The sequence below is a fragment of the Caretta caretta genome, chromosome 3 (assembly GCF_965140235.1).
Source record: "Caretta caretta isolate rCarCar2 chromosome 3, rCarCar1.hap1, whole genome shotgun sequence".
Taxonomy (NCBI): domain Eukaryota; kingdom Metazoa; phylum Chordata; order Testudines; family Cheloniidae; genus Caretta; species Caretta caretta.
Window position 1 is genome coordinate 22,299,153 of NC_134208.1, and position 26,206 is coordinate 22,325,358.

At 43.5% G+C, this 26,206-nt stretch overlaps 2 protein-coding genes across 2 annotated transcripts; one reads left to right on the plus strand and one right to left on the minus strand.

Moving 5' to 3' along the window:
* Positions 1-10,712: 10,712 nt before the first annotated feature.
* RHOB (ras homolog family member B) lies at positions 10,713-13,374 on the minus strand. Its single transcript, XM_048845601.2, has one exon. The coding sequence runs from the start codon at positions 12,835-12,837 to the stop codon at positions 12,247-12,249; it is 591 nt and encodes a 196-aa protein (XP_048701558.1). The 5' UTR covers positions 12,838-13,374; the 3' UTR covers positions 10,713-12,246.
* An 8,590-nt stretch (positions 13,375-21,964) lies between these two features.
* LOC125634611 (ras-like GTP-binding protein rhoA) lies at positions 21,965-25,680 on the plus strand. Its single transcript, XM_048845600.1, has 3 exons — positions 21,965-22,086; positions 23,446-24,038; positions 25,543-25,680. The coding sequence occupies exons 2-3, from the start codon at positions 23,449-23,451 to the stop codon at positions 25,562-25,564; spliced, it is 612 nt and encodes a 203-aa protein (XP_048701557.1). The 5' UTR covers positions 21,965-22,086; positions 23,446-23,448; the 3' UTR covers positions 25,565-25,680.
* Positions 25,681-26,206: the final 526 nt, after the last annotated feature.

Here is a 26,206-nt window from a genome sequence, read left to right on the forward strand (position 1 = left end):
TGGGCATTGGTGCAGCATACAGGGAAACTGAGGCACACACATTATTCATGCAAAAAAGTAAGACTCACATAGGCTCACATACAACATAACAAGGGAAAATCCCAACTTCATCACAAGCAATTTGGTCCCTTCTACAATGTTACCACTGTCATGATTTTATCATGAGTCTCATGGTATTTGATGTTTTTCTTAAAGCCCTAGCTCCCAGAGTCATGTGAATACAGAAGACTCAACTTATATTTAAAAAAACCCAGACGTTACTAGCCCTCCTGGTTGCAGAGAAAAGCTTGAAAACATGACCTGAGTGAACCCTAAAGCCTCAGAAAGCAGAATGCAAATAAAAAGAACCCATAATGTATTAATTTTTAAAATCTCATTATTATTTTGGACCTCTTTCATAATTTTTTGATCACTCATAGTCAGCAAGACTGCATGGACCTGAGCAAAAGCAAAACCCTTGTAACATGTTCAGAGGCACTTCTTTGCTATAGTATTATCTCCACTGCCCACCCAACAGCAGGGTAACATTGCTAGTGTAGCTGGGCCCCAACAATAAGGAAAAACATCTGACCCACTCACCTGTGTTGTGTCCAGGTATCCTACCCATCTCTATTGAACTCCACAGGGGACCCTAAAGACCTTCACCTGAGCTCAGACCCAGAGAGTCAGGTGGCTCCGAATTTGGGTGACCAGCCTGAGCCTCTGCCACTGCTGCTACATCCTCACTGATACTTTTTCTGTTGGCAGAGTTTTGGGCTGGCTGATAGAAGACAGAAATGGGGAAGACCTATTAGGTGATTCAGGGCATCTCCTGGCCAATGCAGGATTGTTCAATGCACTGCATATTGAATAGAATCCTAACAGAGATGGGAAAGACCTCTCAGGCCACCAAGCCATCTCCCTGCTCGGAGCAGTTCACCCATTTCTAATGTAAACAAGCCCTGTGTAACTGCCAGCGATGAACACGTAATCACGCCTTTGATCTTAGACACAGAAACATGCCCATACAGTGTATTTGTCTTTCGGTCTGCAGCTGTACACTCAGTTAAACCTCACTTTGCTGCTGCATGAGTTCGTAACATTGCCATTTTCCTTTCTGAATGAGACACCATTGACAACATCCTGACTGCCACAAACATCTGAGAAGGAAAACCACTCACCGTAGCTACTAAAGGGGGTGCACTATTCATACGCTATGCACTTGCAGTTTCACAATATGGTGGTGCCTTACAACAAGTTCTGTCACACTACAGTTAAGGTATCACTATCCACGGGGGCATTCTAGATTTTTTTATTGCTGAGGGCATTCTAGATTTTTTTATTGCTCACCCCTTCTGCAGTAAAGCTCATGAGATGGGCTAAGGCTGAGGAACTCCCACAGGTTCTCCTCATGGAATTTCCCTCACATTGTTCCGTGTCTGGTTTACCCCATGCCTTCCCCATATAGAACAGACCACAGGGCTGGCCCCTAAGCAGGGATCCACAGCCTATGTCTACACTGCAGCTGGGATCCAGGTTGGCTTGAGCTAGTGTGCTAAAAATATCCATAAGGATATTGCGCCACTGGCCGAGCCTCAGGCTAGTCACCCAAATTCAGAGCCAACTGACCCCTGGGCCTGAGCTCAGGTGGCTAGCCCAAGCCTCCACTGGTGCTGCAAAGTCCACGTTGCTATCTTGAGCTAGCACAAGTCTGTCTACCTGGGCTGGGAGGCATGCTCCCATAGTGCATAAGGAGACTCTGTGCTTCTGTCCTGACACCAGGGGGCTGCACAGCCATCATCTGCTCCCTAGCCAATCAGGTCCCCCAGTCTTGCCCTTCCATCCATCCCTGGCATGCCCCCAATGAACTGCAGTCCCCACCTTCTCCACCCACATGAATCCCCACTGAACAGTCCTTTTTGGGGTTCCAGGATTGGGGACAAGTGCCACAGAAGTAGCTGACCCCACCACACTCCTTCCAAGTGGGAGAGGTAAGATTCATATATAGAGCCATGGGTGGATCAGAGGATCATGAGCAGGCCCTTTATCATTTTTCATTCATTATTTATCGGATGTTGTATATATGTGCGGAGCTTTACAAGATTTAGGAACAGGAATTCTTTCTGGCAAAACAAACAAAAGACAAAAGAAGTAATATATGAAGTTATTTTTGCTGGCACCCCCTCACCCTGAAATCCAGTTAGTTTCAAAAGATTAATTAAAAGTCTACATCTATCCCCAGGGTCCAAGTGGGGTTTTTACCCACAAAAGCTTATGCTCAAATAAATCTGTTGGTCTTAAAGGTGCCACCGGACGCCTTGTTGTTTTTGTGGATACAGACTAACAGGGCTACCCCCTGATACTTGTGTAACAATGTTTGTGGCTTTACAAGCACATTTTCCTATTGACTTCAATGGCACATCCGTCTTTGTGGATCTGATTGCAGGATCAGGGCCAGTGTTGCCAGCTCTCATGATTTTATCAGAGACTCACACTACTTGGTGTTTTTCTTAAAGCGCCAGCTCCTGGAGTTGTTTTTTGTGTGTGTTTGTGTTTTGATTGTGCAAGAATCTCAGCTCTCATGGGGGGGAGGGGGGGTCCGTTTCTAGCCCTGATAGTTGTGGAGAAAAGCTTGAAAATGTAAAACCTAAAGGCTCAAAAACCAAAAGGCAAATAAAAAGCCTAAGGTTTGTATGGTTTAAAAATCACAAGTTAAAAACAATCTTCTGAATTTTTAGGAAGCCTGACTCGTATTTTGAATGACTGAAGTTGCCAAATCTGCTGATTTCAGACTGGGTTTGGGGGAGGAGTTTCCACTCTCATAATAATGATTTAAATTACATTTTTCCTGGATTATTCCATAATTTCACTAATAACTATTGCTCTCAGGGAAAGAAACGACACAGGGGAATGTAAAAACGAACATGTGGCTTCATTTACAAAAGTAGCCACTGTGCCAGGATAGAAAATACACTTCATGAAACATTTCAAAGGAGCTTGTCAGTACACAGAGTTATTGGACATACATCTCAGCTACACAAATATGAGACATTGCAGTGGTTCCAGACAAAACGTTACTGGCTGCTATTTCAATCATGCCCTAATTAAAGGATCCTTAACTCTACTTTAAAGGTGATCTGCAAAGGAAAAATACAGACTTGTGCCATTTTTTCTTTCCTTATGCTGTATAAGAAAACTTAGACACATTCATTCAGGCATTGTCTACGTTAGCACTATTGTCGGCAAAAATTTTGTTGGTTGGGGTGTGTTTTTTCACCCAAATTTCACCAACAAAAACGCTGGTGTGGACATCGCTATGCCAGCAGGAGACGCTCTCCTGCTGACATAGCTACCACGACTTGTTGGGGGTGGTTTAATTATGCTGGTGGGAGAGCTCTCTCCTGCCAGCATACAGTGGCTACACAGGAGACCTTGCAGAAGCGCAGCTATCGTGTAGCGTAGACATAGCCTTAATGTGTGTGGGATTTTTTTCATGAGAAATTGAGGTCTTCTTTTCTATGAAGACTCAGTGGATGATATGAGAACTGATTGGTATCTCTAACATCTTAAACCTCAGAAATAAAACATAGTTAATTAAGAGAAGTTATTTTATTCTTATGATTTAAAACTCTTTGGCCCTGATCCTGCAAACACTTCTGCACAAGAATAACTTTATACACATGAGCGGATCGCATTGAATTTAATGGGACTATTCGCCTGTGAAAATCTTTGTGGAAATGGGGCCTAAAGCAAGACAATTAGAGCTGTTAGAGAAATTTTTTGACAGAACTGGATTTTTTTTTTATTGGAAAATCCTTATTTTTCAAACCCAAAAGCATTTACAGAAGCGGGCAGGTCTCAATGAATTTCTCGCCAGAATTTTTTTTTAAAAAAAGTTTTGAAATTGTCTAAACATCCCATTGCAACATTGTAAAGGAAAAATTCCATTTTTCAGCTCAACATGATTTTTTATTTAGAAATGTAAGCTACTTATAATTTTTTTAAAAAAAATTAAAAGGTGGAAATTAAAATAAAAGATTTTGATTGACCCAAACTGAAATATTTTTCAGATTGTTGGTTCATGAAAAATTTTGAGATGTTGCCATCTTGTCCCGATTTGGAATGGGAACATTTTTCAAAATCTTGAAAATTTTCCTGGGGTAGGAAAACCAATCCCTACCCAGCTCTAATGACAGTTTCTTTAGGAGTCCACTATATGCAGCCCAAGAGCAGGGGAAATCTCTGAAGAAGAAATCCTCACCCACCCCACTCCCTCCTAAAGCCATGGAATGGCCATAAGGAGTCCCTGGGGACACCACAGGGATTTCATTTACTGTTATCTCTAAATGTTATCTCTGAATTAACATATTTCCTGCCTACCCTTATTTAAATGAGTTGTCCAATTAAACCAATCAGAACATCCCAAAGTACCACCAAAGCTCCAGTTCCACTTTAGGGGAGGGGATGGAATCTTCCAGTGGCTTTTATCTTCCCTCTGCCTACATTAGACTGAACAACATCTAGCTGTGCTGGTGACACTGAGGATTCAGATTCATCCTATGTTTACAGATAAATGTGAATATCTACAACTGTAGGATATCTGCATTGATCTCAATGGGACAACCTAGTGTCTGAGGACACAATTTGACCTTTAAACTGCTGTATACACCAATCTATATCTAGCTATTGCCTTGAATAAAGCTCTGCAGAATTCTCTCTTTTGCTGGGGATGTGATGTGTTTAATATAAGTGTTTAAAACATGAACTGCTGAACTTAACTACTTCAAGAAAAAATATGCACTGAGACTCATTAGTATCTCAGTGCTTCAAGTACTACACACCTTTGCTAAAGTTCAAATTGCAAGCTAATGATCATATATGGCTTGTTTTGTTTTACCACTCCTTGGGTTTTGGCAGGGTCTCTTCACGGCTCATTGTTATGTGTGTTTTGTCCAAGATCCTGGAATTGTCACCAGTGAAATGTGTAGCCGTGGATCTCTCCTTTAGATCTCTCCACAGCGGCACAGCTATAGCGCTTCAGTGTATACACTACCTACACCAATGGGAGGTGTTCTCCCCTCAGCATAGCTCATCCACCTCATCAAGAGGCAGTACTAGGTAAATGGAAGAATTCTTCGGTCATCATAGTGCTGTCTACACCAGGGGTTAGCTTGGCTTACCGACATCACTCAGGGATGTGGATTTTTCACTGTGCTGAACAACATAGCTGGATCAGTCTAACTTTTTAGTGTAGATCAGGCCCATGTCTTCCTGCAGCAGCTTGACTGCGTGAAGAGAGATTGGTGCAGATGATACCTGGATGTCAGCTCCCTCTGCTTTGGGCTCCTCAGTGACAAAGACTGTGGTGATTTTAGCAGCAATCTATGCCAATACCCTCTCCAGTGTCAGGGAGAGTCCTGGGGTAAGAAAACCCATCATGAACAATTATGAAGTGACCTGCACCTAGGAGAAGTTTCTTCCTAACCTCAATCAGTTAGTGGTTTGCTTAAGACCTAAAGAACGAAAATTATTCCCAGCTAATGGTAAGAAAAACCAAGTATGTGTCCAGGACAGCAACATGACTCATGACTGTGAATGCAAATTACATATGCAGAAAGAGCATATCTATGATAAGTTTGTGGAGGTAGGTGTGTTATGCATATATAATACAAAAGGATCTGTATAGTACTACACGTATTTGCTATACTCTTCTCTAGAGGAAAAGATCTGACATGTTTGGATTGAATGCTATTAGACCAGTGCTGAGAACCTCCCGTAAGATGCGAAGTGCCTTCAGCTCCCATGAAAGTCCATGGGACATAAGGCTAGATTCTGCATTCCTGGAACTGTAGCATAGAAAAAAGTACAGGTTTGGACCCCAGCATATATTAAAGAAAAAATATCTGCATGAAAGCTTAAAATGAGGAGACAAACCTCTTCTGTAATTCTGGCATGTAAACACACACATCCCCTCTGCATTGCCCCCACATGCATCCTGAGGGCTTTCAGTTGGTTCCCAGAGCAGGGGCACCAGCACTGTTATGAAAGGGCTGTGAACTGGAAGAGAACTGTGGATATTATCATGCAAATGAGCCCACCAAGCAACCTACTTTGTTTCCAAATTCTGAATCCTCCTTCCCCCGCACTGCCACATCAAGTTTTGAATGAATGAGTAAACGAATAGCATCAAACAATGTAATAAATGTTTAGTGCTAAATCCACCCCATCAAAGGTGCTTCACGTGGAACCAAGATTTAGCTCAAAAAATAGACAGTCAAGCTTAATATATATAAAAATATAGCTGGCTAAACATGTGCTGTAAGCTCCTAGCTAATATCCAAACCATAGTGCTGTACGGTCAGAATTAGACCACTGACAATCTATCAGTCCCTCTAGTTCTAAAATTTCTTACTACTTACACTCCCTTTTTAGCACTAGTTTGATATTCCATTCATGTAAGTGAAGCAGATATGTCAATGCTTATTATTATAGCAAATAGTTACTTGCTTCTGAATTATGTATGAATGATAAACTGCACACACATATATGCACCTCATGAAGTGAGCCACAAAGAAAGAATGGACCTGATAAAAGAAGGAATGCGGGCTCCTTTTCTAAACAGTCTGCAATCCTCTGGCCATCACCAGAAAAGGCATTAGATCTGTCTGCTGCTTTTCACAGGCTGTGGCTTACCACTATAGCATTAGATGTTAATGTGAAAGAAAATTCCTCTTTCTCAACATGAGTTATGATAAACTTGAAAAAAAAATCTTATTACTTTCCTCTTGTGTGTTCTCTACAAGTATACATACAGTATTGCTTAAAGTTATGCTTTTGGGGGTTGATCCAGGGCCCCACTGAAGTCTATGGAAAAACATCCACTAATCCACTGGACTTTGAATCAAGCCCTTATAGCTAAATAGATGGTGAGAAAGATACATACACACGGCAGACCAAATCCTGGTTCTGGTAATGTCTAGTATGTCCATACTCACCCACTGTTGATATATAGATTCTAACATTTGCATGGTTTAACTTCCTTGAGTGGAGGTTGACTCATGGTAGTAAAGCAAAGGATTACAGAAGTGAGATCTCTTGTGGCTTCTGAGGGAGAAGCATTGCCTCTTTGAGGTGGCCATGTAACCTGCATCTCTACCTAGTAGTCTCTGATGTCTGTGTAAACTGGACAGAAGAGTCAGTCCTATAACCTGGTACAAATATATCTTCAAGCATTGAACATACTACCTAGACCTGTAAAAACTTGTTAAAACATTCATGGAATATATTACAAATACACTTGTCTTGAGTAGATAAACATCCTCGTGAGTTAACTGCAGACTATTTGGGTTCTACGTGTCTGTAGATACTGATACATAACCAGCAATAAAAAAGAAGAGATGGATTCTGGAATGGTTTTATACCACTTCACTAAAATATGAAAAGCAGACTACAAATATTCATCTTTTGGTTTTAGCTCCTGTTACCAAACAATAAAACCCACAATCAAATTATAATTAGTGATGACAGTAAAATCTTTGGTGATTTCCTGAAGATATTCCTCTATCTTTCAATATAATACATGACCACATTCACTTTTTATCTCCCTGCAAAAATAGTATCAGAATATTTTCAATGCACAGTAAAGCAAAACAAACTAAATTAAGCTCTTTCTTTTTTGCGTGGGGGGGGGGGGAGGAAGAGGCCAATAAAAGACTTTGGGCCAAATTCTGCTCCGAATTACACTCATGCAATCCCAGTACAGTAAATGGGGTTACATCAGGGTAAGAAGTGAAAGAAGAATTTGAGCAAAATATGTAGTTTAATTTCAATGGATAATAATGAACAAAATTTTTTAAAATACATGTTTTTACCCAAAATATTAGTGACTCACCAATTTCTCTCCCCCCAAAAGGTCATCTCTATCTTTTGCTTGTGTTGGTGAAAATACATTCTAATAATGGAAAATCAAAATGATAAATACTTTTAAAAATCCTCATTCTTTTAGTGCTGTATCTGCTACTGGGGGGGAAGGGGGAGAGGGAAGAGAGAGGAGGGAAGGGAAGAGGAAAGTAACAAAACTTCCCTAGGCTACTTCAGGTTCACTACATCCAAATCATAGAAATCTTCGGATTCAAGAGACTTCTAGTTGGAATCTCGGGCTCGAAACTGCACTGATTACTCAAGCAAACCTCCTACTGACTTCTCAAGTTGAAATCAACAGGAGTTCTGGCTATGTAAAGGAGGCTATGATTAGCTTTATACTCTGTTCTCCTTAAGAGTATTAAAATTAATGAATATGTGCAGTGTACAGCAAAAGACAAAGCAAACTAAGGCTCCGATCCTGCAATCTGATCCACACAGCTGGACTCTTAATATGATCTCACTATAGTCTTATAAGTTAACAGATGGTATAAGAAGGTGATGCTCAGTTAAAACATTCTTTTTCTTACAGGATTTATTTTTCCCCTTGAGCCAGATACTACAGCCCTTACTCAGGCAAAACACAGTTGACATCCAGCATGAATGTACTTGCCTCCTAAGCACCTCAATAGTAAATACTGATATTGCATTATATAAGGATACAGTAGTGAATTCCTTTGCCTCAGTTTCCCAATGCATAAACTAGAAGTATTAATACTTACCTCACTGGGACACTGGAGATTATAGTTTTTTGGTTTTTGCACAGCCTGATAAAACTGTAAAGTGCTACTGTAAGTACAGAGTATCAGTATTATTATAATCAGATTAAAGAAAAAGGTCACATTGGATTTACCAACTTTGGCTCAAATTATACAGAGGGTCTCCAGGCTAGAGTAAGGGTCTGAGTTTGTAGTTCCTTTTGCACAAATAGAGTCTCTGACAATAACCCCTTAAGCACAATGCAGATTTTCAAAAGGGACTAGCGATTTTTTGGGTACCTCAGGTTTTGGGTGCTCAAATTAATACTTTAAAGGGGCTAATTTTCAGAAGGTGATGAGCATTCCCCCATAAAAGTCTCCCCCCCTTAGAGTGTCTACAGGTTGGAACCCAAAGATTGAAGCATCCAAAAATCATTAGTTATTTCTGAAAAATCCTCATCAATATTTTTGCCTGAATTAAAAATGCCAGTATTTTCCACTGAAAATCCCTAGAAGCAATTACATTCACTAAGGACATTTATTGAATGTTTTATATAAAAAAAATAGTTTAAATGCAATATGAAATATTTTTCCTATCTTTCTACTGATTGAATTTCCAATGTGCAGAACAATGAACCCAACCCTGCTCCTATTTAAATCAATGGCAAAACTCCCATTGAGTTCCATGGGATGCAGCTTTTTCTGCTGAAACAAAGCAAGCGCCACAAAACGTGTAGTTTTGACAATTGTCATTTACTTTGTTTATAATCCAGAGGAGACTAGCAAATATTCAGATTCCGTATAAGTGAAGGGCCTGATTCTCCATTCACTTCTGATTTACACTAACTCTGCTGAAGTCAACGGGGTTACACTGGTATAAAACTGTTTTAAGAGGAGAATCAGATTGAGGTCTTAATATAGTGAGACCTCTCTTTAGGACTCAGAATTTTTTGCTAAAATACCAAGAGGGAATCATAATTTTGTGCATGAATCAGCAAGGCATGTACTGCATTGCTTTAGGATGAATAGATATTTTGTACCTACATAGTTATCACTCAGGAAGGATTCCCCTAAAATAAATAAAATTTCAATATATTCTATAGTTACGGGTGTTGTCACCCCACCTAGTGCCACTTTTATTTGAACATCCAACAGTAGATCATAGTACCTATCCAAGAAAAATCCATGAACCAGGCCAAGGAGGGAAGAAAATAAAGATAGGCATTTACTAGCAGAAAATAAATTAGGTCCATCTCCTCAACTATACATGAGGATCATTGACTAAACTTGAGGCTTTTGGGGGAGGGATCTTTAGTAGGCTGCTGGGGTGCAAATGTCCCCTCCCTTTTTGGGCTGTTAGCAAGTGAAGCCTGTAGCCCAGCTGTGTCATGCAGGAGAGTAGTTGAGCAGTTATCCAGTCTTACATCTTTCATTGTCCATAGCTTGTATTTGTATGCAAGATGTATTCACTACAAAAGAGCTGTGATCTGACTGTATAATACAATCAAAGTAATAAGTTTTGCTGCTGGTAGTTACTTTTCCCTTTAAGTCTACCTAAGACAGAACCATATGGGTTTTGCTTTACACAGGGAAAAACCCCAACAAACAGTATAAATTGTTACTCTAACAATCCCACAATAGCCCTGCTGCTTTCTGAATTTAATTCAGTTTGAAGGGAAAGTCTGTCCCTACAGTCAAGGGCAACCTATGGAAAACATCAGGAGGCAAGTGGGGAGCGCCCCTGACCCCGCCCTGCAGGACAAAGGAATTTTGTGCTTCTGACTTGTTACTTACTGGGGAAATGAAGATGACTTCATTTCAGACAAAACAAAAACAAAAAACACTTCCCTCCCCTCTCTTGCCCTCAGAGAATTTGCAATCGTCTCCCTACTGAAGAAGCTCATTTCTCTGGAAATCTCCCCTGAAAAGGATTCTCAATATGTTGCAGAAAATACACTTATTGCAGAATTCTGCCTCAAAAGATGTGCAATCCAAAGAGCATGTACATCAAACCCTACCCATCCCAAATTTTATCTGTGAAAAAAAAAATCACTGGATGCAGATAGTAGCTTCAGCTTTGTTCAGGCAACTCATTGAACCACAGGAAACTTCTCATGAATGTCATCATAGAGTCTTTTAATACTTTACATAAAAAAACTGCATACACAGTTTATATAACTTTATGTAAACATCATATAAGTCTCATTGCTTTTGCCATGTCAGTTCATTAAAAATGAAACAAACCCCTAAACAAAACAGCCTTAGTACCACTGTCAAAAAAGGGAAACCAAAATACCTCATAAGAAAAATAGATGGATAGGTTTGTTCTCTGAACCAGAGAACCACAAGTTTAATGGCTGCCCTGTAAAAATAAAGTTTAAATAAGCCCAAATACTTTAAAATCCTCTGGAAGGGAAGAGGAAGGAGCCAGTGTTTCCACTCACTTTTCAAAAGAAATACAGTGGTTTTATTTATTTGACATTTTTTAAAGAAATCCAAAACAGATGAGGTTACTACGTCAAAAGTGTTCATAATGCTACAGTGTTCTATGCATTTCACAAGTGTTAAAATTAAAAAGTTAACACCCAGTTGTGCAAAGTAAGTTCTCACTGGAAAATAATGATTTTTTTAAATTAACCAAAGCAACACAATTGCAGAAGACAACTGTAACTGAAGGAGCAGGCACCTAGATAATACATGGCAACATTGGGCTTCTCCCCACCCTCTCCCATCATACTGTGACAGTCATCAGGAGATTGATGTCTAAGGAAAAGAGAGAGCAGATCAATCTTTTCTAGTTCAGCTGGGTGACTTCTACAACTGGAGTCAGTTCAGCTCTTTAAACAGCAGGCTTTAGTCATTCTTGACTGCGCTAGGGAAGGGTGTCTGTTCCTCTCAATGACTGAAATTGAAGCTGGGCAGAGCAGTTTGGCACCCACTCCCCAGTTTACTTTAAATAATAAACACACCTTTCAGTATCCCAGTTCAAACAAAAATAATATTTAGGTATATACACACTGGATAACCCACCCCTCCCTGATGCCCCTTTTGATCCAAGTCCTCAAAGAGCTATGTTACACAGCAGGTACATCGGAGGTCAGCTCAGTCCAGGAAATCGGCCCCGTGGGAGGTGTTTGCTGCTGGTGGTCTGCAGGAAGTCTGAGAAATGCAGCCCCCACCCCAAAGCACTCAGGGCCTGGGGTAGGAAGAGCGCACACAGGGGAAGGAGGAAGTCTCTTCCAGGTGTCCCATGTGCATTGATCCCCGCTCACAAAGGAGACTGTCTTGGTGTTGTAGATGTTGGGTTAATAACCCCAGCTGGAGAGACGGGAGAGGAGCTGGTTCCATTCTTCCCCCCCACCCCCGGCCCCACCCCGGCCCTGCTGCCTAAATCTCAGCAGCAAGCGGTTTCTGGCTGCGTCTCACAGTCCTTGAGCGACTGGTTTGCAGGGGATGGCAGCAGCCTTGGTCTCCGGACGATGGGCGCCTCCCCCTCCGCAGCTCTCTCTCCCCCTGGGCAAAGCGCGTGGGTCTCCCCGCTTCACCTCCAGTGCGCGGCTCCTAGCAGGGGCAACCTCCCCTCCCTCCCGTGCAGCGTCCCCCCGGGTCCCGGCGGGCGAGTGACCCCAAGGCAGCCCCACGGCGCGCCCTATAGCACCTTGCAGCAGTTGAGGCAGCCGCTCGGGGCCCCGTAGCGCTTCTGCAGGGCGGCGCGGGTGGCCGTCTCGAAGACCTCGCGGACCCCTTCCTTGGTCTTGGCCGAGCACTCCAGGTAGTCGTAGGCCTGGATGCGCATGGCCATGGCCCGCCCGTCCTCGGTGCGCACGGGCTCCTGCTTCATGCGGGCCAGCTCGTTGCGGACGTGCTCGTCGTTGCGCAGGTCCTTCTTGTTGGCCACCAGGATGATGGGCACGTTGGGGCAGAAGTGCTTGACCTCGGGCACCCACTTCTCCGGGATGTTCTCCAGCGAGTCCGGGCTGTCCACCGAGAAGCACATGAGGATCACGTCGGTGTCCGGGTAGGAGAGGGGCCGCAGGCGGTCGTAGTCCTCCTGGCCGGCCGTGTCCCACAGGGCCAGCTCCACCTGCTTGCTGTCCACCTCGATGTCCGCCACGTAGTTCTCGAAGACGGTGGGCACGTAGACCTCGGGGAACTCGTCCTTGCTGAAGACGATCAGCAGGCAGGTCTTGCCGCACGCCCCGTCCCCCACCACCACCAGCTTCTTGCGGATCGCGGCCATGGCCAGGCTCGCCAAGCTCGCCTTGTGGTGCAGCAGAACGACGGAGGCGCCTTCTTCGCCACCCGCCCCCCTTCCTCCTCCTCCTCCTCCTCCCTCTCGCTGTCTACAGGGCACCGTGGCGAGCTGGGATGGGCGAAGCGAGCGGGGAGGGGGGGTTGTCCCTCGCACCACGCGAGCGGGGGCTGAAACCGGATCGCTGCACCGCCGCTGCCTCCTCCCCGGGCCCCGCGGCTTTGTCGCTGCCGCGCTCTCCCCTGCCGGGCTGCGATGAAGCAGGGGGATCGCTGCACCGCCCCGCTCTGCAGGCTGCCTGGCTAGCTCGCCTCACCGCCTCCCGCAGCCGGGGCTCTCCGGAGGCAGCCCGCCGTCTCCTCTCCCTGTACGGCTTGCGCCTCTCCCCGGCCTCCGCCGCGCGCCTGCAGCCGCCTGGGGGTATTTTGTGGGGCAGGGTCTTGAGCAACGTGGACAGCGGGTGCCCCTGGCTTCCACCGTCCTGAGTCTGGCTCCACCAGTGCTGCAGGCTGCAGCTGGGCGCTGGTATATAAAGCGCCAGCTACTTTCTTAATATAGCCGGCCAATGGCAAGGCAAAGAGTGAGGTCATCGTTTTGAAGGCGCTCAGCCATTGGTGGGGAGAGCTGCAGGCACTTAGGCGGGGCCAGGCCGGCGTGACTGGCAGTCCACAATGAGGGAGGCGGCTGGCTCGCTGCAAGTGGGTGGACTGAGGTGGGCAGGGACTGCACCTTCCTGAAGGGTGGGGGTTAAAGGGGCCATCTCTGCTCTTCGCCCCAGGGGCAGGTGCCCTCAGTGTTCTTCCCAGGAGGGGTCCCGCTTCTTGGGAGCTGGAGATAGGGTGACCAGATGTCCCGATTTTATAAGGACAGTCCCGTTTTGGGGGTCTTTTTCTTATATAGGCTCCTGTTACCCCCCCCCCCCCCCAACCTCCTGTCCTGATTTTTCACATTTGTTGTCTGGTCACCCTAGTGGAGGATTGATTCCCCTTAAACTTTCCCGAATGGCACAGAAATTTCCCTGCCTCCCTCCCTCCACTGCAGTGTCTCCACATCAGTGTTTCTCAGAGTTTCACAGCAGCTGTGCTCTATCGCTCGGAACAGAGCTCAAGCTAGCTCCTTCCCAGCCCCATCTCCCCTCACTCACGGGCTGCAGTTAGTTATTGATACCAAACGTCACACTTTCCACATGCTAAACACTTATCAGGCTGCAAGTGATATGGAAGCAGATAAAGATACTTTGAGGGATCACCATTCCATCATGCCCCCCACCCCACAACCTGCCTAGGAATAAGTAACCACCTTCATGCCCAGTTTTGCCTTATTACCCTGTGCAAACATGGGCCTGCAATGAAATGCTCCATCTCTGACAGGATTGCACATGGTTAATTGATGTGCAGTGCACACAGCTTCCATCATTTAGAGCTCTAATTAAAAATATTTTTCATTCTGTGCTTGTGAACAGTGAAACCTGCCTTAAGAGGCCACTGCAGGAACCAGCAAATAATAATAATTAGCAATCATACTGCCTAGCAAAGACCATCTTTAAAGGTTGGACAAAATGGAACTGGAGTCCTCAGGGATTATTTTGAGTGGTTAGTTTAAAAAGTTACATTTAGATCACTGACTAATAATAAAAACAGGACCCATCCACTTCCCCCCTTCAAATATAGTGATAATTTTTCCTTTAGATCCTCATATGCCAAGTGTCAGCCCGGAAGGAATATTTGTATGGAGGAATTATGAAACCCTAGAACTAGTAGACTTTAATTGAACTGCCCTCTGAATCTTAATTTATAGTAATATTAGTAAGTCTACAAAATGACATGGCTTACTAGTGGTAAATGGCAGATACCAACAAACACTCTCATCAGGCACAAACAAGGATACCTGCTAACAACCGAAAAAGAACAAGATGTGCGCTGGACAGAACATTTCAAGAATTGTTGTACAGGGAACTACCTAAAGAGGAAGCAAACATCCAGGAGGCAGAAGAAAATCTTGATATCAACACAGACACCGTAACTAAGGAAGAGATCATTCAAGCCATCAAATCCCTAAAAATGGGAAAGCTCCTGGCAAGGATAACTTGAATGCAGAATTGCTCAAGGTAAATCCTAAATTAGCAGCATCTATCCTGGCCACTCTATTTACATCAGTCTGGAAAAGGGAAAAAGTGCCAGATGAGTGGACTAATGGAGTTATAGTGAACATACCTAAAAAAGGAACTCTCAGTGATTGTAATAACTGGCATGGTATCACACTTTTGTCTGTGCCAAGCAAAGTATTGTGTAAGATCATAGTCCAGCATATATCAGAGGCAGTTGATAGCATTCTCAGAAAACAGCAAGCTGGTTTTTGGAAAGGGCATGGGTACACAGACCAGATCTTCATTCTACAAAAATAATAGAACAGTTCTTAGAATGGCAAAGACAACTCTACATAAATTTCATAGACTTTGAGAAGGCTTTTGGTAGCATTCACAGGACCAGCCTATGGAGCATTCTGCAGGCATATGGAATTCCTTTCCGTATAATAAACGTCATTAAAAGTTTCTATTTCAACTTTACATGCAGTGTTGATCACAGTGAGCTCAGTTTTGAAGTCAAAAACAGGAGTACGTCAGGGGTGTATCACGTCTGCAATCCTCTTCAACATTGCCATCGACTAGGTAATGCGGCATACAAGAGAAGACATGCCAAGAAGCACTAAATGGACACTCTTCTTATCCCTTGAAGACCTGGACTTTGCAGATGATGTTGCTCTCCTATCACATATCCAACACCATATACAAGAAAAAACAACTCGACTCAATGCATTCAGCCAGCAAACTGGACTGAAAATCAACTGCTATAAGACAGATTTCATGATCTTTAATATTGCCTCACCATCACCAGTACGGATAGAGGGTTATGTTCTCACCAATGTAGAAACATTCACATACTTGTGCAGCACCATCAGCCAGGATGAGGGAACAAGCCAGGACATCCGGAACAAAATCAATAAAGCCAGGAACACCTTTAGGAGCTTAAATACAGTCTGGAAATCATCAAAATGCAACACCAAAACCAAACTCAAGATTTATCAGAGCTGCGTACTTTCAACACTACTTTATAGTGGGGAATGAGAAAGTATGACATGTCCAAACTGTCTTCATTCCATATAACCTGCCTCAGAAAAATCCTCCGTATCTTTTGGCCCAGAACAGTGTCAAACCAAGATCTGTTGACACAGTGCAGCCAAGAAGATCTGAGCACCATCATTGCCAGGAGGTGGTGGAGATGGATCGGGCATGTGCTCTGGATGGAAACTGATTCCATCACCAGAGTAGCAATAAGATGGACACCTGAAGGCAAGTGAAAATGAGGCCGCCTGAAAACAACATGGCGAAGAGCTGTGGAAGTCGAGCTGAAAAACCTGGGGCACAGCTGGGAAACTATTGAAAGACTTGCCAGAAACAGACAGGAGTGGAGGAGCTTTGTCGCTGCCCTAAACGCCAGAGGCATAATAGGAACATGATGATGATGATTAGTAAGGTACGTTAATCAGTAAGTAAGTTAAACAAAAGGAAGGAGCAAGTGATTCAGTTCATCAATATTTTGATGATGGGAGCTATTGAAAGCCCTAAAATAGATAGCTATGCTGAGCACATTAAAACAATGCATTTTAAAATCTTACAACATGATGGGTACCCTGTTGCTATCTACTGTGCTGTACCTTGGCTGCTATTATTGCTGCTCATTGAGTTTCTCCTTAGGGTCTTGTTCCTGCAAACACTGACATACATGCTTAACTTATTCTATTGACTAATGACTAGAATTGGACTATTCATGAGCCCTTCCACTGCAGGATTGGGTTCAAAGTACCCTTTTGCTAGCCTGTTCAGACCTTAGTAAGTAGAACATAACTCCTAAGCCACAACTCCATATACATTGACCTCACATCACACTTTTTAAAAAATATGTAGCCATTTGCATATATAGGATGGTTTGACAAGGTGCTTCCCTTAGACTATTACAGCAGTGTATTGTCAGTAGGACAAAGATGTGATTGTGGCTCATTTAATCCTATACATTTGAATAAAATTAATCTTCTATAAGGATCACTCTCTTTTCCCTTTCCCCCGCTGCCAGGGGACTATATTTTGCCTTTGCAGGGTGATGGATTTGGTGACTTAGTAGATCATTTCCACCTCTGATTTATGCGATACTATTTTGTAACTGGCTGTAAATCCTCTTGTGGTGATTGGTGCAGTATCTTTCACATTAAAGCTATTAAAACTATACAGAGCACAATCATGTACTCACTTTGACTTATGTTGGAGTCATGTTGGTATTAAAGGGACATCACCACTTCAAAATCCCATTTCTAGCCGAAAGCCTACCCCTCGCTCAGAAAAATATGATTGTAAAGCTCCAAAACTTGACAGGGGGATACAATATCTGATACATTTTTAATTTTTAATTGGTTAGATTTCAAAGTGTTGGTGTCCCTGTGAATCCACTCACTGGGCTAACTCTTTCTCCATCATAAGCCCATAACAAGAGGTAAGCCATCTCTGTAGAAATAAGATCTCACTTCCCATGAGGACAGATCCTTCTAATTGTGGAACATTTTTGTCTTGTACTGTAAGGAGATAATTGGGGGCGGGGGTTGTAACAAGTACTTTATAATTTTAAAAGATAATCCAAGTTCATTTGCTGTATAATTTAAACTACATTGTCTACCTTTGCCGTTTGCAAGTTATTTGAACCTCTTTGAGCATGTGAACAAAAACTATGTTTGGTTTTTTCATTGGAGGTTAGTGCCACCATGTGGCAACCCTAATGCTCTGTTCTGGTAAATCAGAACTTTTGCATCTGAGGAGGCAGAAAGAGAATTTGTGAATATTTTGTAAGTATTTCTGTGTGTTCAGTTTAAGATTTATTGTTGTTGATGATGATTTTTAACTTACTTTTGGACTCCATGAAGAAACATAGCTCAAATTAGATTTTATCATTTTGTAAAAAAGAAAAGAAAAAAATGAATTAACTAGGGTGAAGGAAGCAGCTGACTGGTTAGTTATGTTTGACATATCAACTGTGCTCTGAAATGAACAATATAAAAATGTTGCTTATTAATTTAAAAAGAACATGGGTCTGTTCTTCTCCCAAAATGCTAGTGGGAGTTATCTGTGTTCATTTGAGTCCAGCTCCTGCTCTCCTAATTCACATGAGTAGTCCCATTGAAATCAGTGGGCTTGATTCTGATTTCATTTGCTTTTCAAGAGAAAGTCCACAGAAGTCAACAGAGTTACTGACCAATAACCAATGATTCAAGTGAATAGGATCTACTTGGGTAAACTTCTTACTGAGCACTGAGACTTTTGCCCAAGAATGAACTTTTCAGCGTCCATCTCCAATTAAAATATCAGCATCAGTGCAATTTCTATCAAGGTACTGTACCTTTAAAAATGCAAATTTAACATAAGGCCAGTGGGCCACATCCAGTGAAACATGCTCACTTATACCAGCAGTGACATCAGTCCATAAACATTACCTTAAAGTCAAGACATAGACCCAGAAAAGTAATTAGGTTCTGAGCTGAGGCTGCTGGAACAGCTATGTGGTACCTGCACTGAATTGTCTTCCTCGGGGCTTAATATATTCAGCTGGTCCAGGAAAATGTAAGGTGACCCTGTTTCAGGAGGGCAGGGATTGGGAGTGGAAATCTGTGTATGTCCTTTTGATTTCCTGTTTGAGCAATGGATCAGGGCGAGCAACAGAGAAAGGGTGGTTAGCCTCAGAATTCTGTGTGTGTTAGAGCTGGATGACTGCAATGGTTTCTGTAAATTGAGCTAAAGGGATAATAACATACATCAGTGCCTGGGCTTCCTTCTCAAGAAGGTGATTGAGGGCAATGGTGGGAAAGTTGGAAAGTAAAATTAAAATAGGCAGCTGGGACCAGATGGCTTTTCCTCCTTCCCAAGGTATTTTATGTTATTAAAGGGCCAGTTCTGCCTTTAGGTGTGTACTAATGGGTCCCACTGAGGTCCATACACATTTTTCAGGGCTGAGTTTTTGGCCTGGAGTAGCTAGTTCATATGTTCTTTGCATTTCAGATATTGATGCTTTGGAAGACAACCTAATTGTTTGAAAATTAAGCAAGTGGAGAGATAAAGGTGAGGTGGGGGTAGAAAATATCACTGGATAATGGTGTTTGTTTCATTGCACTCCCACTACACTTGATGACATTGGTAGTAGTATTTATTTAACCCAGACAATTTATGTTCAAGTACAAACATACACTAAAAATGCAAAAAACCTAGCCACGAAGCAATCACTTCTTACTTTGTAAATGACTGGGCAAGTAAGCTCATTTCCTGCTGTGGAGTAACACTTACTGAGGAACTCATATGTGCTAATAACATTATATGTTCACGTGTATATTGAGTCCTCCATGCTTTCTCTTCCCATGATGCTAAGACCCCTACCCTACAGTCCTGATGCAGGCAAAAATCCCAGTGAAGTAAGAAAAGCAGGATTTGGCCTAATATGGTTATTTTGCAATCTTATGCTAAGAAGCCTCTGAGTAGATGTGGGAAGAAAGGCTCAAATAATTAGTATGGAGCTATTTGATGGAAGAGGAGAGCTTATGGCATTTATAAGGACTGCAGTGCTCATTTCATGATATCGCAGGCTTATTGCTGTCACAGGTCCATGAGAAAAGCTGAATTTAACCTCAAATACTGAAAATGGAGGAATAAAAGAGATACATTCCTAGAATGCAAACACACAAAACAGGAATTGAACAAGAATAGTGTATTTTTGTATAAAAAGCACACAAACAGTAGGTGCAGTACATGTAAGAGTATATCCTGAACGAAGAGGAATTAGTCTGAAAATATGTTAAATAAGTGTATCAACAATCAGGGTTCAGTGGGCGGGGGGAGGACGTGGATAGAGGTAAGGGGGATGGGAGTTAAAAAGTTTGGGGACCACTGAGCCAGGCAGTCTGTGACACTGAGCACCACAGTGCCTCACTTTTAGGCACCTAGAACATCACTACAGTTCACAAAGTGTGAGTTTGACACCTAAGCTCCTATACAATGAATAGGGAGAGATAGCACCTTAGACTGCAGTTCACAAAAGCCAATGTGCTAGGCAGGAAGCCACCTAAGCTAGCCAGTTGGAGATGCTGACCACTGGGGTGTATGCTAAGTACCACCCCTCTCATGGAGTAAGGCGTCTAAGTCTAGGCTGCAGGGACTGTGCCTATCTCTGCTTGCAGATCCCTGCCGGGAACCCTCTCTGGAGTCAGGCACTATTTTTTGCAAGAAGCCAGGGAGGGTATTTGGGCCAGAGAGACAGAAAAAAGTGTGTGTGTGTGTGAGGGAGAGAGAGAGAGAGAAAAGGAGAGCACAAGCATGAAAATGACTCTATAGCCCGAGAGCACTCACCCAGGATGTGCAAGACTCAGAATCCAGTTCCCCTACTCCAGTTACTCTTTGATTATTTATTCACAGTGCAACAACTTCAACAGGAAAGACTGAGGGAGGCCCACATTAAGAATATCCCACCCATAGCCCACTGGTTAGGGCACTCCCCTGAGAGGTGGCAGATCCCTGTTCAAATCCTTTCTCCCCCTCGAGAAGAGCGGGGACTTGAACTGGAGGTCTCCCACATCCCAGGTTGAGTACCCTAACCACTGGGCAAAAAGTTATGAGGGAGTTCTGCCACCTGTCTCCGATGCCCCCAGCTGACATGCTCAGAGGGTGCCAACTGGATTGGGCCCCACAGGTGACTTAAGCGTCCAAATGCCTGTCTTCCCCTGGTGCATGAATCGCTCTGAGGCTTAGGTGGGAGACAGACAGCTGGATGCCTAGCCTGAGGTAGCAGTGCACATGCCTGGAGGCAGAAGCTTGGGTGCCTAGGGAGTTTTTACTGCAAAAACTTAGGTGCAGAGTAAGTTTAGGTGCCTAAAAGGTTCAGCAGCAGTTTTGTGCATCTCAATAGTGCCAAAATTGGGACTTAGGCACCTAATTCCTTTTGTGCATCCTTAAGTGTCTGTATTACAAATAACCCCTACAATTGATACTCTCAGCAGATGCCAAATCTATCTACCATAGCTGCTTATGTAACCCACACACCTCCTGGGTGTGGTGTTCTGTCCCATCTAGTGGCACCGAGACCACTTAGAGAGAGATTAATGAGTCTGCTTTACAGCCTTAGCTAAGGGCCACTTGGTTTTTAGCTCATGCAGTAGAGGCTCATGCATTTAGCTCCAGAGGTCCCAAAGTCCAATCCCAACCGCTGACGACCGGGATCTGTTGGTGTTACACTTATATGACCCTCATTACCAAAGTATCTGAGTGCTTCGCAATCTCTAGCATATTTATCTCCAAACACTCCTGTGAGGTAGGGAAGTGCTGTTTTACAGATGAGGAGTTGAGGCACAGACAGGCTAAATAACTCGCTCAAGGCCATACAGGAAGTCTGTGGCAGAGAAGGGCATTGACTCCAAGTCTCTGAAGTCTCAGGTTAGCACCCAAACCATTGGACCCTCCTTCCTCTCTAGATTGACTGGGTCACGGAGACTGGGTTAACCTCACTTCTCTAAGTTGTCTCTCCAGACCAAAGGTATATTGGTGTGATGGCATGAGGAAGTTTGATCTGATACTGTCCCCCATGCTCTGCTGGCTACATAGCTTACTAAAGAGCGTCAGTCTCATGGACTAAATTAATTGGTCCTGCTTCGAGCAGGGGGTTGGACTAGATGACCTTCTGGGGTCCCTTCCAACCCTTATATTCTATGATTCTATGATTCTATGAATTGGAACTCTTAGTACTACACAGATAATTTACTCAGGGAGGGAATTTTGAGCAGCAGTCTTGTACAATAGAAATGAGGAATACATGAAGCAACTTCTATATGCATTGTGTAATTGATGTTGTAAACCTCTACAGGATTGCGTAATTGATGTTTTCATCCTCCTTACATCATTACAAGTAAAGTAGATTGCTTTTAAAAGCAATGATCTCATTCATTCCTCTTTGCTGATTGGCTGGCTAAATTAAGAAACAGAAACATTTATTTAAAAAGAGTGCTTATCATGAGTGTCCTGCAAGAGTGGTGGAGAACTGTCTTCATAGGTGAATTAGTGTTCCAAAGAAAACTGGGGAGAAAAGAAGATTAGAGAAAAACAAATGCCTTGCTGATCTTCAAGAAAGGGAAGAAAAGTGATCCTGGAAGTTACTACCTGTAAGTCTAACTCCTATTCCTAGTAATAAAATAATGGTACATGTATGAAAAGGAGGGGAGGTCGGCTCTCTTAGCTTCTACATGATAACAGACCCCTGGGCAATATGCAACCAATATGTTTATAAAGGATAGATGGTGCCAGCCAAGCTTGGGGTTTTTTGGTGATAAAAATTACACTGTTGGTGGATGAGTTATCTAATGGGGCACTGCCGGGTTCTGTCTTAGGTCCAGTCTTATTTGACATCTTCATTCTGTGATCTAGAAGAGAGAGTAAATAGCATCGTCAGTGAAAATTGTTGACGATGCTAATCGTGAGGGACTTGAGAGGACATATAAAATGACAGGGTCTAAAGTAGCTGTTACCACTCAAGAAAGAGATCTTGGAGTCATTGTGGATAGTTCTCTGAAAACATCCACTCAATGTGCAGCGGCAGTCAAAAAAGCGAACAGAATGTTGGGAATCATTAAGAAAGGGATAGAGAATAAGACAGACAATATATTGCCACCGTATAAATCCATGGTACGCCCACATCTTGAATGCTGTGTGCAGATGTCATTGCCCCATCTCAAAAAAGATATATTGGAATTGGAAAAGGTTCAGAAAAGGGCAACAAAAATGATTAGGGGTATGGAACAGCTGCCATATGAGGAGAGATTAATAAGACTGGAACTTTTCAGTTTGGAAAAGAGACGACGAAGGGGGGATATGATTGAGGGCTATAAAATCATGACTGGCGTGGAGAAAGTAAATAAGGAAGTTTTATTTACTGCTTCTCATAACACAAGAACTAGGGGTCACCAAATGAATTTAATAGGCAGCAAGTTTAAAACAAACAAAAGGAAATATTTTTTCACACAATGCACAGTCACTCTGTGGAACTCTTTGCCAGAGGATGTTGTGAAGGCCAAGACTATAACAGGGTTCCAAAAAAGAACTAGATAAGTTCATAAAGGATAGGTCCATCAATGGCTATGAGCCAGGATGGGCAGGGATGGTGTCCCTAGCCTATGTTTGCCAGAAGCTGGGAATGGGTGACAGGGCATGGATCACTTGATGATTACCTGTTCCGTTCATTCCCTCTGGGACACCTGGCATTGGCAACTGTCGGTAGACAGGATACTGAGCTAGATGGACCTTTGGTCTGACCCAGTATGGCAGTTTTTATGTTCTTATCACAGATAAATAACACAAAGATCAAGAAATCATACGTATGGGCAAAAGGGAATAATACAAAGGGACAGAATCAAATCTAGTGTGATTTGCTGCCTCTCCTCTCCCTCTCTCCTCAAAGAGTATTTACAAAGCACTGGAAGCTTAAAGCTGAAGGGGTTCATTTTGCTCCACATCCTATTTTTCAGAAGATGGCTGCTGTTTGGAAAAAACTAACTGTCGTGGGAGATGTTGCCTGTGGCAAGACATGCCTCCTGCTTGCCTTCTGCAAGGAAGAGTTTCCCAAATGCTATGAGCCAACAGTGTTTGAAACCTATGTCAATGACACCGAGGTTGATGGGAAGTCGATGAAGCTGATGCTCTTTAATGTACCAGGGCAGCACCAAGGTAATTATCAGCACTTCCGTTCGTTGTTCTATAAAGGCACAAATGTCATTTTAATGTGCTTCTCAGTGGACAGGCCAAATTCACTGCAGAACATCCTTGACATTTGGATTCCAGAGGTCAGACTGTTCTGCCCCACAGCTCCCATTGTTCTGGTGGCTACCAAGAAAGAACTGAGGAACGATGAGGGTGTGCTGGAAAGACTTGCTAAATTGGAACAAGAGCCAATAAAGACGGCAGAAGGAAAGGCCTTGGCTGCTAGCATTGGGGCATATGCCTATCTGGAGTGCTCTGCAAAGACGAAAGATGGCATTGAGAGAGTCTTACAGATTATTGGTCAAGCTGCAATACGAGATGGAAAGAAGAGAAGAAAGCATCGGGTGTTCTTCAGATTGTTGTAAGAAGAGCAAAAGTTATTTTTTAAAAAACATATAAGTACATAGATAACTTATTGAGAAGTTAGATGGCATGTGGGAGCTTTATGAGTATTGCATGAATGCTTTCATGGGGCCAGATTGTCCCTCCTCTGGGGAAAAAGCTGGGTAGAGGAGAGGAACATGCAACATTTCTCTTGAAGAATCTCTACTGGGTCATTCTGCTGGGGCGTGAGTGGGATTTGCCTCCTCCCACCCCCTCAGAAATGAGGCATGGATACAAACTCCAGAACTGTAGCAGATCGAGCACTCACTGGCGCAGCACCTCCTGCTGGTCATCCAGGAATTAGCTCTTTTCCAGCCCTGGAGCGCCCCCTGCTGGCCGGTGACTCTTCTGCCTCAGGCCCCCATGTCCCTCCCGGACCCTGGTGCCGCTTTTCCTTGGGTTTCTGCCCCATGGCAGTCCCCATGCTCTGGGTCTCCTCTCCCAGGGGAACCCCCAACCCTCTAAGCCCACCTTCCCTCAGTGGCTACTGCCAGTCATCATCTAGCCCCCATTCTCTGAGGCAAACTACAGTCTGTAATGGCCACTCATCACTGGCAAGGGGGTTGGACCAGCTGCTTCTGCCTATCCCTGGGCTGCACCTCTGCAGCCCCACTACCCCTTTAGGCCTTTAACAAGGCCTGCAGCCTGGGGAGTTGCCAGGCTGGAGTTCCCCAGCTCCTCTTGCCCTTCCCCAGCACCGCTCTATTTCCGGTACCCTGTGCTCCCAGGCAGCTAGGTCCTTCCCACTCTAAGGCTGGAGTGAGACTGGCCCAACTCCTCCCTTAGCCCTTCTTATACTGGTCCAGCCAGGCCCTGATTGGCTGTCTCAAGCCAATAGATAACTTCGAACTCCTTCAAACCCAGAGCAGGGTGACCGCCCCACTACAAGAACCCACAGATGAACTGAGATTTGCACAGATCTTGAGAGATGAAAGTGAGGCCAAAGCCGTAATTCTCCACAGAAGTATGGTGATTCTGCATTACCTCCTCGATCTCATGGCTTTCAGTGCAGCTCCCTGTTAGCACAGCTTTAGTGGCAAGGCCCTGTGCTGGCTAGGCTAGGCTAGTTCCCCTGCAGCTTCCTTACACATACTCACATGGAGCATATACTTAGGGCAAAAAGGCTCCATGCAAAAGTTCATACAATCACAGGCTATATTAACTGGATTGTTGATTACCCACTGCTTTCCTGTGAGGACAATGCACATAGCACACCAAATCCCAGCCTTTTCCATGTTTAGATTCCCCATGCCACAGGTCTGGAGATGGAATGTAGGCTACTGTGACGGTGGCCCTCACCCTTTCCACATACAATCTGGTCTTTAACAGGATTCTTACCTTTAGCATGCATTCAATTAGAACCTGATAGGTACAGGATAAGAGAGGTCTGAGAGCTCTACTGAAATAGAGCTTCGATGACATCTAATCCTCAACATCCTTACTTTTTTGGAGACCTCTTACATATTTTTCTCCTTCTCTAGCACTTGTGGACAGAAGCAATGAAGTAAAAAGAATGCCAGCGATGCGGCCAACAGTTGAGAGAAATTTTCTACCTAGGGTGAGATGGGGACATCCCACCAGCAGCAGTGGTGAGTCTCCAGAAGCCAGAATGAGATGTAATTGAACTTGGACACATTAATACACACCTCCTTTATTTCAAGGACGGATATTAAGAGCATTGCTGGCTGTCCTGGAAAAGAGATTTGAATTCTGGCTATAGATGCAAAGATGGCTGGTAAATAACATGACTAGCATTTATTAAAGACATACTCTACAGATCAGAAGGTGGATAAAAAAAAGACAATCCTGGAGTGAATAATCTTAGGATCCTGGTATCAAGGGACAAGGAACTAATTTATTGAGCCTAGCTCATCGTACAGAAGGACAATATCCTTTGGTATCTTTCTCAATGTCAGTTCCATCATTGAAGCATCTTGGTTATTGTCCCACTGGAGGAAACAAAATCAGAGTAACCAAAATCTTCATCCTGATATTTTAACAGAATAGCAAATCCAAAAGAAAGATAATTAAGTTCCAGCTGCATTAAACATTTTCTTACCCATTCTTCCAAACTGATAAGAGTTCCGCTGGCTGTAGCACTAAGGTCCGAGTGTAGATTAGGCATCGGTTGTTGTACCACCATGG

What these genes read in the sequence shown, in the direction of transcription:
- RHOB (XM_048845601.2), bottom strand. Translation starts at nt 12,837, where the DNA reads ATGGCCGCGATCCGCAAGAAGCTGGTGGTGGTGGGGGACGGGGCGTGC.
- LOC125634611 (XM_048845600.1), top strand. Translation starts at nt 23,449, where the DNA reads ATGGCTGCTGTTTGGAAAAAACTAACTGTCGTGGGAGATGTTGCCTGT. An exon ending in CGGGTGTTCTTCAGATTGTT is followed by an intron (nt 24,039 to 25,542) that starts GTAAGAAGAGCA and finishes CTCCTTCTCTAG; the next exon opens with CACTTGTGGACAGAAGCAAT.